Raw genomic sequence first — 13895 nt, forward strand, 5'->3', positions numbered from 1 at the left:
CTTTAGAAAAATTTACACAAAATTAATTTAAATCTTTATTAAAAAAATTAAAATTTTAACTATAATTTATATTTATATATAATTTTAAGTAGTACTTAGTATTTCACAGCCATCAATAATTTATTCAATTTATTAATAAGTTAAAATAAGTACATTTAAATCAAAAGTGTTAATAGGATTCTTTAATTTTTTCATAAACATAAATTGTTATTTAAAATGTTGACAACGATTTTAGCGTTTAAATTTTACCAACAATATATTCATATAATTTAACAATCAATTTTTTTTATGATAAAATAAATTTTGAACTATTAATTTGGATATTTTTTTGAAAAAAATATGTTTCATCAGTTTTCAATATTTTTACAATGTAGCATTTGCTGGTAGAACTGTTTTTGAACTTTGTACAATATGCCTGGCAATAATCTTTATAAAATTGTTTCATTTGCTGTAAGGTTAGCTGATTGAATTGAAGATGTCCTATATGAAACCCGAGATCTCCGACCATGAGAATGAGGATTTATGTGATATGGCTGATTTTTTCTAATGAAAGAACTTTTTGTTAATAGATTCATTGATATTATTGAAGAATTAGAAACCACGGAATTCGGTGGACATATAGTTTGATATGAAGCAGAATGAAAAGGATTGTGTTGGCATTGTACAGATACAGGTGGCTTATAAATTTGTTGTTTAGTTTTGATCGTCTGACAAAATCCAATTCTTAATTTAGGTCCTATTGCCCAAGCAGATGAAAGGACTCCAGCGAGTAATTCTAAAAACGGATGAGAAATATACAACCACAATGGTGCTTTTAATTGCTGATTCTGACTAATTTTTTCGATTAAATTAATCCAGTTTTCTCTATTTCCAAAAATATAAAATATTGAAAGTAATATAAGTGCGGTAAGAGTATTGTATATTAACAAAAATGCACCCATTCCATTCAAATGTGCAGGCAACTGCAAATTAGAGTATGATTTTAAAGTTAAATAGCCACTTAGTAGGTACCCGCATCCTAAAATGAAGAAAAATAAAATATTATGTTCACCTTTAAAAAGTATTTAGAACAAACCAATTGTCCAAAAAATTAACATTGGAATGGCTATCAGAGACAACAAAGCTTTATCAGATTGATTTCCAACATAGCATGTACCTAATCAACGAAAAAAAAATAAATAAATAAACAAATAAAATACCAATTTGATTGTTCATTGAAAACATAAATTTACCTAGAAGCTCATCAGCATCTACGAGTCGTATGACTAATGATATTATGGTTTGAATTGCTGGTATTCCATAGGCACAGATTTGAAGAAACGTATTATGAACCATTTCACTATTTTGAGTTTCTTTAACATAACATCTTAAATTTAAGTTCCATCGGTAACATAGAATGGTAATCCTATATAAATTAATAAAAGTTAATATACTTCAAAAGCCAAAAAGCATAATATTCAAATACCATATTAACGCGGACATTCCAAAGTAATATCGGAGTAAAAAAGTACATGAGCACGGAGATGTAGATAAACCATCACTTAATAGTAATGATGTTCCTGGAAATTGCATGTCATAACCACAACTTGTATTATTTCTTCCTGCTAAAATCCGAATAATCCACGAAACTCCTATTAAGCAGTGACTAACTACTAAGGGTAAAAGATTTTTATCTCTTTTACTATCAGATAATATCAAACATAGCAATGCAATTATAGATATAAGGATTGCTGCAATGCTCCAAGATCCAATCCACAACCAAGCAATATGTTTTTCATTTGTATCAAAAAGAATTTCAGCTTCACATAGTGGTGTACATCTATTATTTCTGTTCAGCCTTACATATAAGTGAGCTTTATACAAATATTTGCATGATGATTGTAGCGGCTGAATTTTGTTTGGAACTACAGAAATTGTTGAAGTTTCCCCTGGGCCTTAACAGAAAAAAGTTACACAAAAATAACTCGTTTAAAAAATTTTCAAATAAACAAGTATAAAAAAAGCCATGTACCTTCCATGCACATTGATCCTTCCATATTGTCTTTAGGAAAACGGTTGCAGTCCAAGCTATTAGGCCAACTAAAACCAAAAGAACTTAAAACAGGATGGCATCTAGCACGAACAGCTTCACACAAGCTTCGGCATGGTCCGATAACACTATTTACTTTTACTGTGCACATTGGTAAATATGCAGAACACAGAAAAAAATTAAGCTGCGCACTACATCCATAACTGATCAATGGAGAAAAGGTTTGCAAAGTTAAATCTACATCCGATTGCATTTCATGTCCAACTAAATTGGGCATTGATGTTTCATTATAGCCTATTCCTTTACATATTTCGATTTTGATTGTTTCACAATGATTTGAAGCAGTGCGACTTATACCACAAAGCACAAAATAAATGATACAATTTATATGTTTCATATTCATTTTTCAGATTTGTAGATAATGTTTGGATTTAAAAATACTAATTCACAAAATTTTCTCTCATTTTGTTTAATTCATTCACTTTAGACATTAAAGTTAAAATTTGTCTTTAATTTTTTAAATTACATCTATGTGAGTGCACATATACACTTGATACTTTAAAATTAACCAAATATGTCTTGCATAAAATTCTTGACAAAGTTATTGAATTTTCACTCTAATTAATACTTCTAAATTATTTGAACTTCATATTTTTCAAAAAGAGCTTTGCTTGTTTTCTTTCATCGTGACAAAATAATTAAACTGCTTTTATTTTTGGAAGAATAACTTGCTAAAAACTGATATAATGTCCGTTTTGTAGAAAGAATTAATACACTACTAGTGTGCGTATGTAGGTAAGCTTAGCACACTACTTAAAGTGGAGAAAAAAATTATCTTTGTATAACTCCAGAAATACGAACGTATTTATATCTTCTCTTGTTCGGTATACACTGAAAATACTTATAAAGGTACTGATCTTTTCTTAAAAAGTGTGTGTATAAATGAAATATTTTTTACACCTTTGAATAATATAAACAATATTGAACCTAAATATTGAGCGCATTTTTTTAATGCATACAAAATATTTAGGTTTATTTTTTTTTATATCATTTATTGCTACTTTTTAAATTTTGGTTTCAATTGCAAAAGTAATATATTCTGTGTTCTATGCGTTATTTAATATAAATTTTTCTTTTAATTATAATTGCTCCCAAATAGCATTGAAAAAAACTGCCGTGATTCAGAGGTTTTTATGTGGATCTCTTAAGAACGATATATTTTGTAAAATCTGAGTGCCATTGCTAATATATTATATAAATGGAATAAATAAATTCTAAATATGCAATATAATAAAAAAAACCCTTTAGATTATTGAGATCCAGAACTGCGCTAGGGCGTTTCGGGGCTAATGATTGCTTAACGAGTGATCGTGCTCCAGACCATTGCACTCAGTTGACCTCCAGTTTATGGAGGGATCAGAAACACTCCTTTGATAATGCTTAATGTTTTTCCCCTTTAAACAGCATATGATTTATAAAGGAGAGGTAAATTTTTTTTGTCCTGGCGATCATACAATAATTAGGGACCGAAATACGTCCTAATTTATAAATATAAAAGCCTCCATTTGTTCATAAGATTTTTCTGTTTTAATCTTAAAAGTTTAAAGTTTTAAAGTGAGATTCAATAAATGTTCCCATTTTTTATACCCATGTAAGCCCGAATGATATATTTTGAACTGTACTATAAATTCTGCCCGAAATAAATTTCGGTGCAGTTTTCTAATATGATATATTTGTTAAAAAACATGCTCTTGTTTTGTATCTTAAAAAACGATATATTTATTGAAATAAAAAAAGAATATTTACACTAATTAGTAAAAACATAAGCAATTATTTTTGACAAATCACATTTTAATCAATATTTCATACATTTATATCATTTTTCTTTCCTTACTTTTTAGACTTTGGCTCTAAATTTCATAAATAACAATTTATGCAAATATTTTTTTATGAGTCCTATATAATAAATGTAATTTCATAACATTTTATACATACTTATAATAATAAAAGTAAATTAGAAATATGATAAATTCCAAAAAATATAATCAGCAAGTAGCTTCTGAACAATTTCGCCAAAATATACAGTGACCTAAACCAGATTGGCAAAGTAAAAAAACAGCAGTAACAAACACTAAACTACAAATGGTGCATGGCTAAAAATGTATAAAAAAACATATTTTAATGTAAAATATTTAAAATTTAATTACTAATAATTATTACCTTTCGTTCCAAAAAGAATGAAATAAGATAAAGCACTATAAACAATCGATGTATGAAGAAGTTATTTGTTTCTGTTGGTTTAGGCAATAAAAGGACCTAAAATTTAAAAAAATAAGTAGTTATTATAAATTTTTGTTACAATGTTTAATTTAATTCTTCTGTTATTTAAGGAAAACAGAATTACGTTTAATGAAAACAATAACTCAGTTATATAGGTTTTTTCAGTATTTACAATATTTTAATTTTACTAACAGGAAGTAAACACTGCAAACAATACATTGTTGTAATTTTTAATTAGTTTTAAATTACAAGATTTTACTTTGGATTTTTTAAAGTGTTTATTTTCAAATCAGTTCTAAAAAAATTACAAAAGTCCTCTATTAATATCGAATAACTACAGCGCATTTTTGATACAGTGGATCAAGATTAGATGTTATCAGCGTAAGTACAAACCAATACCAAGATGTTATTTTGAAGATTTGAAATCATTTCTTAAAAAATAAAAAAGACGTAATTAAAAAATTTATAATTTACTATTGTCAATTATCATCTTCAATTTTCCAAAATTCCAGCCTGACAAAGTGTTTACAATTTTACAAACATACGCGATAACTGATTTTTTTTTTTATTTAGGTAGTTTAGTGTGTTTTTACATAACAACAAAATTTATTAAAAAAATTAAAATCGTTAAATTCATTTGAGTTTATTTCAATTCAATTAATTGATATGAGAAAATTTAATAAAAGTCTTGAAAATTTGAAACTTGAATGTTAATTGATTAGTAAATATTAATATATGATGTCTTAAAGTCCTATAATAGTATAAACATCACTTGATATTAAATATACTGTCCAATATTACGCTTCCAGTTTAATTTTCTAATAATTTTATCCCGACATCGTTTCAAAATATCCTTGTCTTTATGTCTGAATGTTTCAGGATAAGTTGAAAAAATTTCTTGCAACTAAGTAGTATTCAGAAAAGATTAAAGTAAAATGATTAGAGGATTCAATATCAAATTTAATAAAACAATACTTACAACTTTATATTCATTTTCATTAGAAATGTTTTGGAATATAACACTCAATTGTCTTATGTCATATAATTTTATAATTGTTTTCCAGTTTATACTCAAATAATCTAAGATATATTTCATTGCTATTTTGTTTTGAGAAATAGATGTCAAAATATCCGCAGAAAATTTGTAAAATTCTTTTTGAACCAAGAAGTTTATAAAAGAATTAATTAAGCTGATTTCTCTCGTACATCCTAAAGACCTCATCAAAATTTTGCGATAATTTAAATCGTTTGTATTATTAAAACTTTTATAAACAATATTCCATTCAAAAAATCCTGAATATTTGATAGTTGTGCATAATAGCCGAAATAGTTCATCTTGAGATTGATTTGGGGTGATTAAAAGTTGATTATTAACTTCATCATCAGTTAGCAACATTTTTTCAAACTTATTCTTCATGTCATCAATGCAATGGGGATATCCGAGCATACAAGAATTGTCATCAATTAAAAATTCTAGTCTTTTTTCTTCATCATCTTCAGTGAAATCACGTGAATATTTTAAATCATTGATTTTATTATAAACTGCATCTAAAAAAATAATTTTCGTCCACATTAAAATTAAAATAGTAATATAACGATTAATTTTTACTTACTGACAATTTCCCTCATAAAGTTTTCAACAATACCAAAATTTGAGAGCTCTTCCATTGAAACATAAAGATAGTTTAAATTATCTAATGCACTAAAATAAAAATTGTCATTTTTAATTGTATTGAGTGAATCACAGAAAATTACCTAAGCCATGGATGTAAAGTCAACTCATCTTTAGCCATTAAGTACGTTAGTAAGTCAAAAGCAATAGTGTAGTTTAGTAAATTCATTCTTGCCAAATTTAAAACATCGTCTATTAATATTGCTCTTGTTGTATATGGAAAAACATTATGATCTTCTCTTAGTTGACGAACAATTGCTTTCCAGTTGTCATAATCGTAATTGACTCTGTAATATCCAAATCCATTATTTATCAGACACCAAGCAAAAGGGTCAGATTTATCATATGCATTATGTATTACAGTAAAATTATCTTCCATTAGCCAATATTCAAAACCAGAAGAAAAATTTTTGGCTGTACTGTTAGTAAATGATATTGGGATGTTCCATAACGATTTCTGCGATCCATCATCATCTTCTGTATGACTACTTTGATGTAAAATAATACTACCATTGATTCTTTGAACATTTACTATTGGATATTTTTCAGATGAAATCCATCGATGAATGAATTCAGAAATATTTAAACCTCGAGGAACATGCATGCAATCAATTTTTGTCACATTAAAACATTCTATAAAATCTGCATATTCTTGATCACGCCTAATTAAAAAAAAAAAAAAAAACAAGAAGAACGTTTTAATCAACTCTTCAGTAAATCTATATGTTCTTACATTTTAACGAAATATTTCTGTATTGCATTTTGTAATACGGATTCAGAAATTGTACTTGCAATCATTCTTAGTATACTTGCACCTTTTCTTTTGATAAAATTGTAATAGTTAGTATCATCCAAATGTTGCCAAATATCCAAATATTGTAATGATGTAGATTTATAATTAAGTTCTTCTCTCATCGCATTCAAACGGTCTTCCAAAACTAAATGTTCTGCTTGAGTTGATTTATTTAAATTATTTAAAACTGTAGTTTGCAAATACAAACTCAAAGCATCATGGAGCCACAAGTGCTCGCGAGTTTTATAATTAACATAATCTTGTAAGTATAATTTTGAAATATGAAGAGATAATTGTTCAAAGCAAAAATTTTCACTATAAGTGGTGAAATTTCCTCCTAATATGTTTGTTATTATATGCATTTCGCTCGATATTATCATTCCACTCTTTACTTCACTTAAATGAATATCAGAGTTTGGAACAGCAATATATTTAATTTTACTGTGAGAAAATTTTAAATCGATATAATCTTCAATTATTGTCACTATTTTTGGTATTTGAATGGAAGCAAATTTCGTATTTTTGAAATAAAGATTACGTGTATAGAAGATAATAGATAAATTATTATGAATATGATACAAAATTGGGTTCATATTGCTGATCTATTTTGAGAATAAATAATGTTATTGACAATTAATTAATACATACATACCTATAAATTTTGATAAGTTCATAAAAATAATACATACTGTTAATCCAATTTCAGATGCTTTCATAGATGTTGTAGCATTATACTCATCAATAAAAAGTTTGTCATATATGATGACTTCTTTATCTTCTAAATCTGGCGAAGATTCTGTTGTCATGTCTTCCCGTCTAGACACAGTTATATCAAAAGGAGTTCTAAAGACGTGATCATCAAAGCAAGGATATAATCTTCTTGCATTGTTAGGTTCTAAAAACGTTGTTGCAAAATATTTTGTGCTAGTTGTATAATTTCCATCAGAAGCTTCAGAGGGATCATTAACATCATCATAATACTTAAATAAGAATCTCAACTTACTACTATTTTATCAACTTTTAATTAAGCATTTGTTAAAAATATCATTGCGTTGCAATAAACTTACGGTATAGTAAAATCCTTTATCATGAGTCATATTTCCATAAAATTTAGCTTTTACCACATAGTACACATCTTTAGCCATGTCTGTTGCCAAATAAATAATAAATTTGTCGTTCGATTCATCCATTTCAACATCAACAATTTTTATGGGTACAAAATTCTCTTTCTCCTAAAAATAATTTTTGTTTAAAAATTTAAAAATTTTTAGTTTACTATACCTTAATATTTTAAATTTTTTCTTTTTTGTTGTATTTAAAAAAGCATACTTGTTTTTAAATAATTCCTTGTACAATTTTAAATATATTAAATAATTGCAAAAATAATAACTTACAAATTTTGGATAAAAATAAGTTTTGTTTCGTGTATGGGATGATGATGTTTCATTTATTTTTTCATTGTTATCGATTGATTCATCAGAATCTGTGACCTCGCTACCATTGTTCTGATCTACTTTTGTTTCGTTTACATCATGTAAATCACGTTTATTACGTTGAACAACGATATATTTATATAAAATTTCATGTGAATTAAAATCCTGTAATGCAATAATAATTTAGTATAAGTATATAATATAATTCAAAATAATTTTTTATCATACTGGATCATCGTCAAAATCTAGATGTGTCCATGTTAAGCTCCGATAAACGCTAACATCTTGCGAAGAAATTTTTAAATTTTTCACGTTTATTTCTATGCGTTTATTGTTGTTCTTTTTAGAGACGACTGTTACATATATTAAACCCATATATGTGAATGGAGCTGAAAATCATTAACAGGGAAACAATTAAATCAATATTTTATGAAGTCATTATTTTAAAGCAATTTTATTTTACCTAGATCTTTGGTAGTATTAGATCTCTCTTCATCAAATCTTGGATGCAATACCAAATGAAACTGCTTTGGAATGATGTATTTGGGAATTTTAGCATATTTTTCTTTAAAAATAAATTTCCTGTAATCATTAACCATAATCCATAAAATGTATAGAACTTACCTATCAAAAAGTTTCTATGATTTAGGAAATCTCCTAAAGTAAGATTAGGTTTAGTCTTAAAACAATAAGTAAATTGTATCAGTTATTCAGAATAATTATTATTAGACTCATTTTACCTCATATGCATACTTTGTGCTAAAAAATATTGTAAACGAGAGAAAAAACAAGAAAACCAAGAGTCCCATAAATATTGAAATTCCACGGCAAATCGATATGAAGCATCCTCCCGACCTATATATTGTTTTTAAAAGATTAATTTTAGTTAAAACTTTTTAGTAAATTAATTAATTATGATTTTATTACAACTTATTCAAATCCACATATTCTAAAGTTTTTTTAAATTTTCACCATACCCTAAAACTAGGTTTATCATTATTTGAACACAACAATCTTATCAGGAAAAAAGTCAACATTTCAGTTTAATTTAATGTTAATATTTTTACATTTAATTTACAAGGACTTCAAATCCAATCAATAAAGAACTTGTTGTAAAATTCACATTAAAATTTAATTAAATTCAATTTTCTAACTTAGGTACCTAATTTAAATTCAAGTTTAAATTTATTTAGGTTAAATTTTAAAATATTTTTGAATTTTAGAAAGAAAAAAATTATTTTTGTCTTAAATTATTAACTATACAACCTTATTATTTCTAAAGTAGAAAGTCGATCATCTATTTCCTCCGCAAGTGGATTAAAATGACATGAATTCAACTCATGATATTCATAATGAAAACTTTTTCTATTACTTTCGTATGGTTCTGTACTCATTCTTTTAAATACTGAGCATCTTATGCATAGTTAAAAAATTTTAATGATAAGTTCATAAAATAAAATGAAGATGACATGTGCAAATAAGATAGTAAGTACATTTATTTCTTCATACAAAAGCTAATTTACTTTTATTGTTACACTACATTCAGTACAGATTATATTAGTTTCAAGGGATGAATTAAAGAAAAAGGATTAATGTTAAAAAATTAGTAAATCCTAATTACAAAGTTCAAAAATTTGAAAGGTTGAAAAACTTTTGTTAACATTTTGAATTGCTTTCAATTTGATATCAAGAGCGATATTGTAGATCAATGTGAATTTCAATCGACCTTGCTATTAAAGGTCATGAGAAAAAAAAGCAATTTTCACGCCATTTATACCTGTTATAAACAATATTTTCTTCTTCAGGAGAATCACTTGTATAAATAAAATTAGTTCTTGTACTATTAATTCTATAAATTTTTGTATCTCCATTATTATTCATAATTTCTAATTAAATTATTTAACACACTTTTCTGAAAATAAACTTCAACCTTTTAATATCAAAGCTTCAATCTTGAATGCGACAACTTGTTGATTTAAATATATGCTAAATTGCTTTTCTCATATTTCCAATTTAGAAGCTCTTTGTTAATTTGATGATGTTTTGTCTGAATGACAATAGTATACTTTAAAACCATTTCAAAATAAAATTCCTTATGCATCTAATTGGAACAGTTTTCAATATATATATATATTAAATTTGAGTTGTTAATTTTCAACAGTGGATGGGGAAGTTCAGTTTTATTATGTACAGGATTGCAAAAAGAGATTTAAACAATAGATTTTCTAAATAACTTTCAGTTTTATTCCTAAAGTTTTTATAGATATGATCATAACAAAGATTATGCAAAACTAGAATTTAAAAAATGCGCTTTGTAATATAAATAAATTTTAATAAAAGATTTAAAGTATGTAATTCATTTTTTTTTTTTTTTTCAATTACAATAAACTAGGTATTTTAAAATGAACATAAAAGAATTTTTAATACAAAACACAAATGCTTTTATTTGAACTATGCAAGTTTAAAAAGATGACTTTTGCAATACAAACCACTATCTGTTTGAACTACACAAAATTGGTAAATTTTTAAAATTAATTTTATTTAAAAGCTTAATATGTAAATTGAATTTTGCGTACAATAATAAAAAGCCAATAAGAATTTCTAAAGACATTTAATAATGTATATATATAAATATATTTAATGATTAATTGATTATTTTTTTTCTTGATCAACTTTAACATATTCGTCTTTTAAACTATCGGAAACGTCATCTTTAATGGATAAATTTGAAAGCCAAGAAGAAAAACTTGATTTAGCATTAGAGAATGTTGTTGTTACAGCAGTAACCGTTTTCCTTGCAGATGGTGTGTTGTTTATAGATCTATTAAAGACATCACATAATGTTCAATTTAAAAGCACTTTTAATTTACATAAACTATAATACTCAACTGCACAATTTTGTTTCTAACATCAGATACATTGATTGGTTGACGAGAAAATGGATGGCCTACAGGAAATTTATCAAAATCATTTCCATCAGGATTGCTGGACATAAAAGTTATCTTTTTTGCCAGCCAGTCCTGATAATTATTCGTTTTTCTCCATTCTTCCATAAAGCATTCATTGAAGCATTCTAGCTCACGGTTATTATCAGCTTCGTAGTTTGTTCTTAACATTGAAGTAAAATAGCTCTCGAATTGATCTCGTATCCACTGATCAGTTCCAATACCTCCCATTTCTTCACTTGGAGATTCTATGCCTCTTAAAATGTGTTCCAAAAATCTTAAATCATGACTTGTTAGCTGAAGTGATTTTTTAAGTTCTATATCGTTATAATCAATTGTTTGTGTAGGAATATCGATAATAACATCAACCAAATTCTTTTTTTGTTGAAAAAGTACATTGCTAGCTCCTGCTATAAATCCATTGTTGAGTTTATCCGCAATTATATCAATATAAGGAAGTGAAATAAATGGCAAACATAAATATCCATTCTTAAATATGTGCATAGGTGCAAAAAAATCTTTTGAGTTTATACCTGTTGAAAACAAGAAAGAAATTAATGAGATATAAATCCAAGATATATAGATGTGTTCATACAAAGTATACTCGACCATACGGAATTTAGTATGCTAATGTAAACAATAATATTTGTAAAATTTTGCAAATTTGCATTCAAAAATTTTTAAGCAAATATCGAAAGATACCTTATTTTTCAGCTTTAGTTAGTTAGATTAAAGCATTGGAATGCTTCTGTACTAACAAAATTTATTTAAAAGTAAAAAATTTTGCATATCAAATTTTTAAATATTTTAGCAAATTTCTTTCGTTGTGTTAGTGTTTACAAAAAATTCGAATTTTTGACCGTTAAAAACGACCGAATTTTTATATGAACACATCTTGTATAAATCTTAGAATAATATGTAAATTTTATATTACATTTAAGATTCACTAATTGTTGTGTTTTAAGAGAATCTGTTGAATTACTCATTTTGTCTTCAACATAATTTTTATCATCTTGAGATATTTCCGAAGTATCTTGCTTTTTTTCAATACAATTCCAAAATCCTTTATTAAGCAAATGTGGATGTAAAGAAATTATTGACAGTATTGTGGTACATAACGGTCGCACAGGTGATCCATAACATAATACACGTTTTTCGAGGAGAAGTAGTTTGAACAAAACCAAAATTTTATGCTTCCATAAATTAATTAGTTCTCTTAAACAAAGTCCAATGTAAAAGTCGTTTAAATCAATGGTTTCTAATCTCATTGACATGCATCTATTTAATTCAATGTATGATTCCTTTAATAGTTCTTCACATTTTAAAAAATCTGCCTGTTCAAATATTTTATCCACATATAAATTAAGCTTCACTTCAATATACCCAAATAAAGGAATTCTTGTTAAACAACAAACCTGCAAATAATAATTATACAGTATACCATATTGAATCAAATTAAATTTAAATTGTATATTAATACCGATTTTTGCACTGAGCTTCTTGAAAATTCTGTTCCATCATTTTCTTTACGATTAATTAATTGGTCAGTCTTAATTTGACGAAAACACGATACACCTAAAAAGATATATTAAATAATTATATATTAACAAATTGACAAAACATTTTATAATAGAAAACTTCAAATTTTTACCAAAAATTCTTTTTTCCTCATTAGAATTTGGAATCACAAAATATACAGAATCAGACTCATAATTATGAGATTGATCCGGTAAGCATAAAGAAGGTAATCTTTCAATATCAAAATCATATTTATTTTCCTTTGGATATTCACTATCTTTAACACAGCCTTTTTTATGGTGAAATCTAGAAGAAAAAATTATTAAAACTAGATTTTAAAATTACAATGACATTAATTTTACCCAATAAGAAATATTTTTAAAACTATTGGTTCTTCCATAATTAGTTTAATTTGTGACTAGACTGACAATTTATATTTTATTATGCTTTATAAATTTTTAAATTGCTAAAACATTTTTTTTAATTTTTTTTCTTTTTTATTAATCTATTGGCAAATGTTAAAGAAATTTTATTTTTTTGAAATTTAGTTTTCTTCAAACAATTGAAAGAATAATATGATCGGATAAACGAATGGTATTAATTTGTTTGAAAATTTCAGTTAAAATATAACAGAAAGAGACAAAAACTGTTAAAAAAACGAATGTGCTGAGTTAAAAAAAAAAAAAATGAAGAATAAATGCAATTTATATCAATTTAAATTTTATAACAGGAATAAAAAGACATTTAAGTTAAGATTAAAATAAAATAATAAACATATTGAATAAAATCATGTTTGTTTTAAAATTCTTCGAAGAAATCCGTTAGCAAAAATCACTTATATATTCAAGTGTTTTTTAAAACACTTTGTTTAATTAATGAAAAAAAAAATATTATAAAGCGAATGATGACATTTCTTATTTTATTTTAATGCAAAATAACACAACAGATCAGAAAAACTGTGACTTTAAAGCAAAAATAAAAAGAATTTTTTTTCTCTATAGCGAGTATGTATTTTATTTTAAGATTCACATATATAAACATAGAAGGGTCAAGGCGGTAGAATAAAATGTGCATTTGGTGACAAATTTATAATCTAACGATAATCTATAAAATTTTTTTTAACGTTAAATTACACATTACATCATTAAAAAAATTGAGATTTCACGAAAAAGTGTATTATAGCTTGAACATTATCATAAATTTATTCACTAGGACAATTTGGTTC

General features: G+C 25.7%; 3 protein-coding genes across 4 annotated transcripts; all 3 read right to left on the reverse strand.

Annotated features, from left to right (window-relative positions):
- Positions 1 to 100: 100 nt before the first annotated feature.
- On the reverse strand, positions 101 to 2795 carry fz4 (frizzled 4). Its single transcript, XM_070640631.1, has 5 exons — positions 2012 to 2795; positions 1466 to 1934; positions 1233 to 1405; positions 1076 to 1156; positions 101 to 1018 (listed from the first exon to the last, which is right to left on the reverse strand). The coding sequence occupies exons 1-5, from the start codon at positions 2430 to 2432 to the stop codon at positions 429 to 431; spliced, it is 1734 nt and encodes a 577-aa protein (XP_070496732.1). The 5' UTR covers positions 2433 to 2795; the 3' UTR covers positions 101 to 428.
- Positions 2796 to 5013: 2218 nt separating this feature from the next.
- LOC139090600 (aminopeptidase N-like) lies at positions 5014 to 10318 on the reverse strand. 2 transcript variants are annotated; one of them, XM_070640365.1, is made up of 13 exons: positions 9985 to 10318; positions 8948 to 9062; positions 8832 to 8886; positions 8671 to 8772; positions 8436 to 8596; positions 8169 to 8372; positions 7842 to 8006; positions 7464 to 7754; positions 6715 to 7376; positions 6065 to 6643; positions 5923 to 6011; positions 5289 to 5857; positions 5014 to 5213 (listed from the first exon to the last, which is right to left on the reverse strand). In XM_070640365.1, the coding sequence occupies exons 1-13, from the start codon at positions 10086 to 10088 to the stop codon at positions 5088 to 5090; spliced, it is 3222 nt and encodes a 1073-aa protein (XP_070496466.1). In that variant the 5' UTR covers positions 10089 to 10318; the 3' UTR covers positions 5014 to 5087. The 2 variants fall into 2 exon arrangements, with proteins under 2 accessions (XP_070496466.1, XP_070496467.1); XM_070640366.1 differs by lacking the exon at positions 9985 to 10318 and adding an exon at positions 9135 to 9236 and having other exon boundaries at positions 5015 to 5213.
- A 354-nt stretch (positions 10319 to 10672) lies between these two features.
- Positions 10673 to 13217, reverse strand: LOC139090669 (late secretory pathway protein AVL9 homolog). The gene is made up of 6 exons (XM_070640468.1): positions 13033 to 13217; positions 12804 to 12976; positions 12633 to 12727; positions 12087 to 12567; positions 11097 to 11685; positions 10673 to 11028 (listed from the first exon to the last, which is right to left on the reverse strand). Exons 1-6 carry the CDS (start codon positions 13068 to 13070, stop codon positions 10860 to 10862), a joined length of 1545 nt encoding a protein of 514 aa, XP_070496569.1. The 5' UTR covers positions 13071 to 13217; the 3' UTR covers positions 10673 to 10859.
- Positions 13218 to 13895: the final 678 nt, after the last annotated feature.

Source organism: Chironomus tepperi, unplaced genomic scaffold (assembly GCF_022539635.2).
Source record: "Chironomus tepperi strain 1889 unplaced genomic scaffold, CSIRO-AGI_Ctep_v1 contig_219, whole genome shotgun sequence".
Classification (NCBI taxonomy): domain Eukaryota; kingdom Metazoa; phylum Arthropoda; class Insecta; order Diptera; family Chironomidae; genus Chironomus; species Chironomus tepperi.

Excerpts from the sequence above, each read along its gene's own strand:
- fz4 (XM_070640631.1), bottom strand. The coding sequence starts at position 2,432 with ATGAATATGAAACATATAAATTGTATCATTTATTTTGTGCTTTGTGGT. Across the intron at positions 1,406-1,465 it reads GGAATGTCCGCGTTAATATG|GATTACCATTCTATGTTACC; the intron begins GTATTTGAATAT and ends TAATTTATATAG. Across the intron at positions 1,157-1,232 it reads AGATGCTGATGAGCTTCTAG|GTACATGCTATGTTGGAAAT; the intron begins GTAAATTTATGT and ends TTCGTTGATTAG.
- LOC139090600 (XM_070640365.1), bottom strand. The coding sequence starts at position 10,088 with ATGAATAATAATGGAGATACAAAAATTTATAGAATTAATAGTACAAGA. Across the intron at positions 9,063-9,984 it reads GAAAATATTGTTTATAACAG|GTCGGGAGGATGCTTCATAT; the intron begins GTATAAATGGCG and ends AACAATATATAG. Across the intron at positions 6,012-6,064 it reads ACTTTACATCCATGGCTTAG|TGCATTAGATAATTTAAACT; the intron begins GTAATTTTCTGT and ends TTTTTATTTTAG.
- LOC139090669 (XM_070640468.1), bottom strand. The coding sequence starts at position 13,070 with ATGGAAGAACCAATAGTTTTAAAAATATTTCTTATTGG. Across the intron at positions 12,728-12,803 it reads TGAGGAAAAAAGAATTTTTG|GTGTATCGTGTTTTCGTCAA; the intron begins GTAAAAATTTGA and ends ATATCTTTTTAG. Across the intron at positions 11,029-11,096 it reads GTTAGAAACAAAATTGTGCA|ATCTATAAACAACACACCAT; the intron begins GTTGAGTATTAT and ends TGTCTTTAATAG.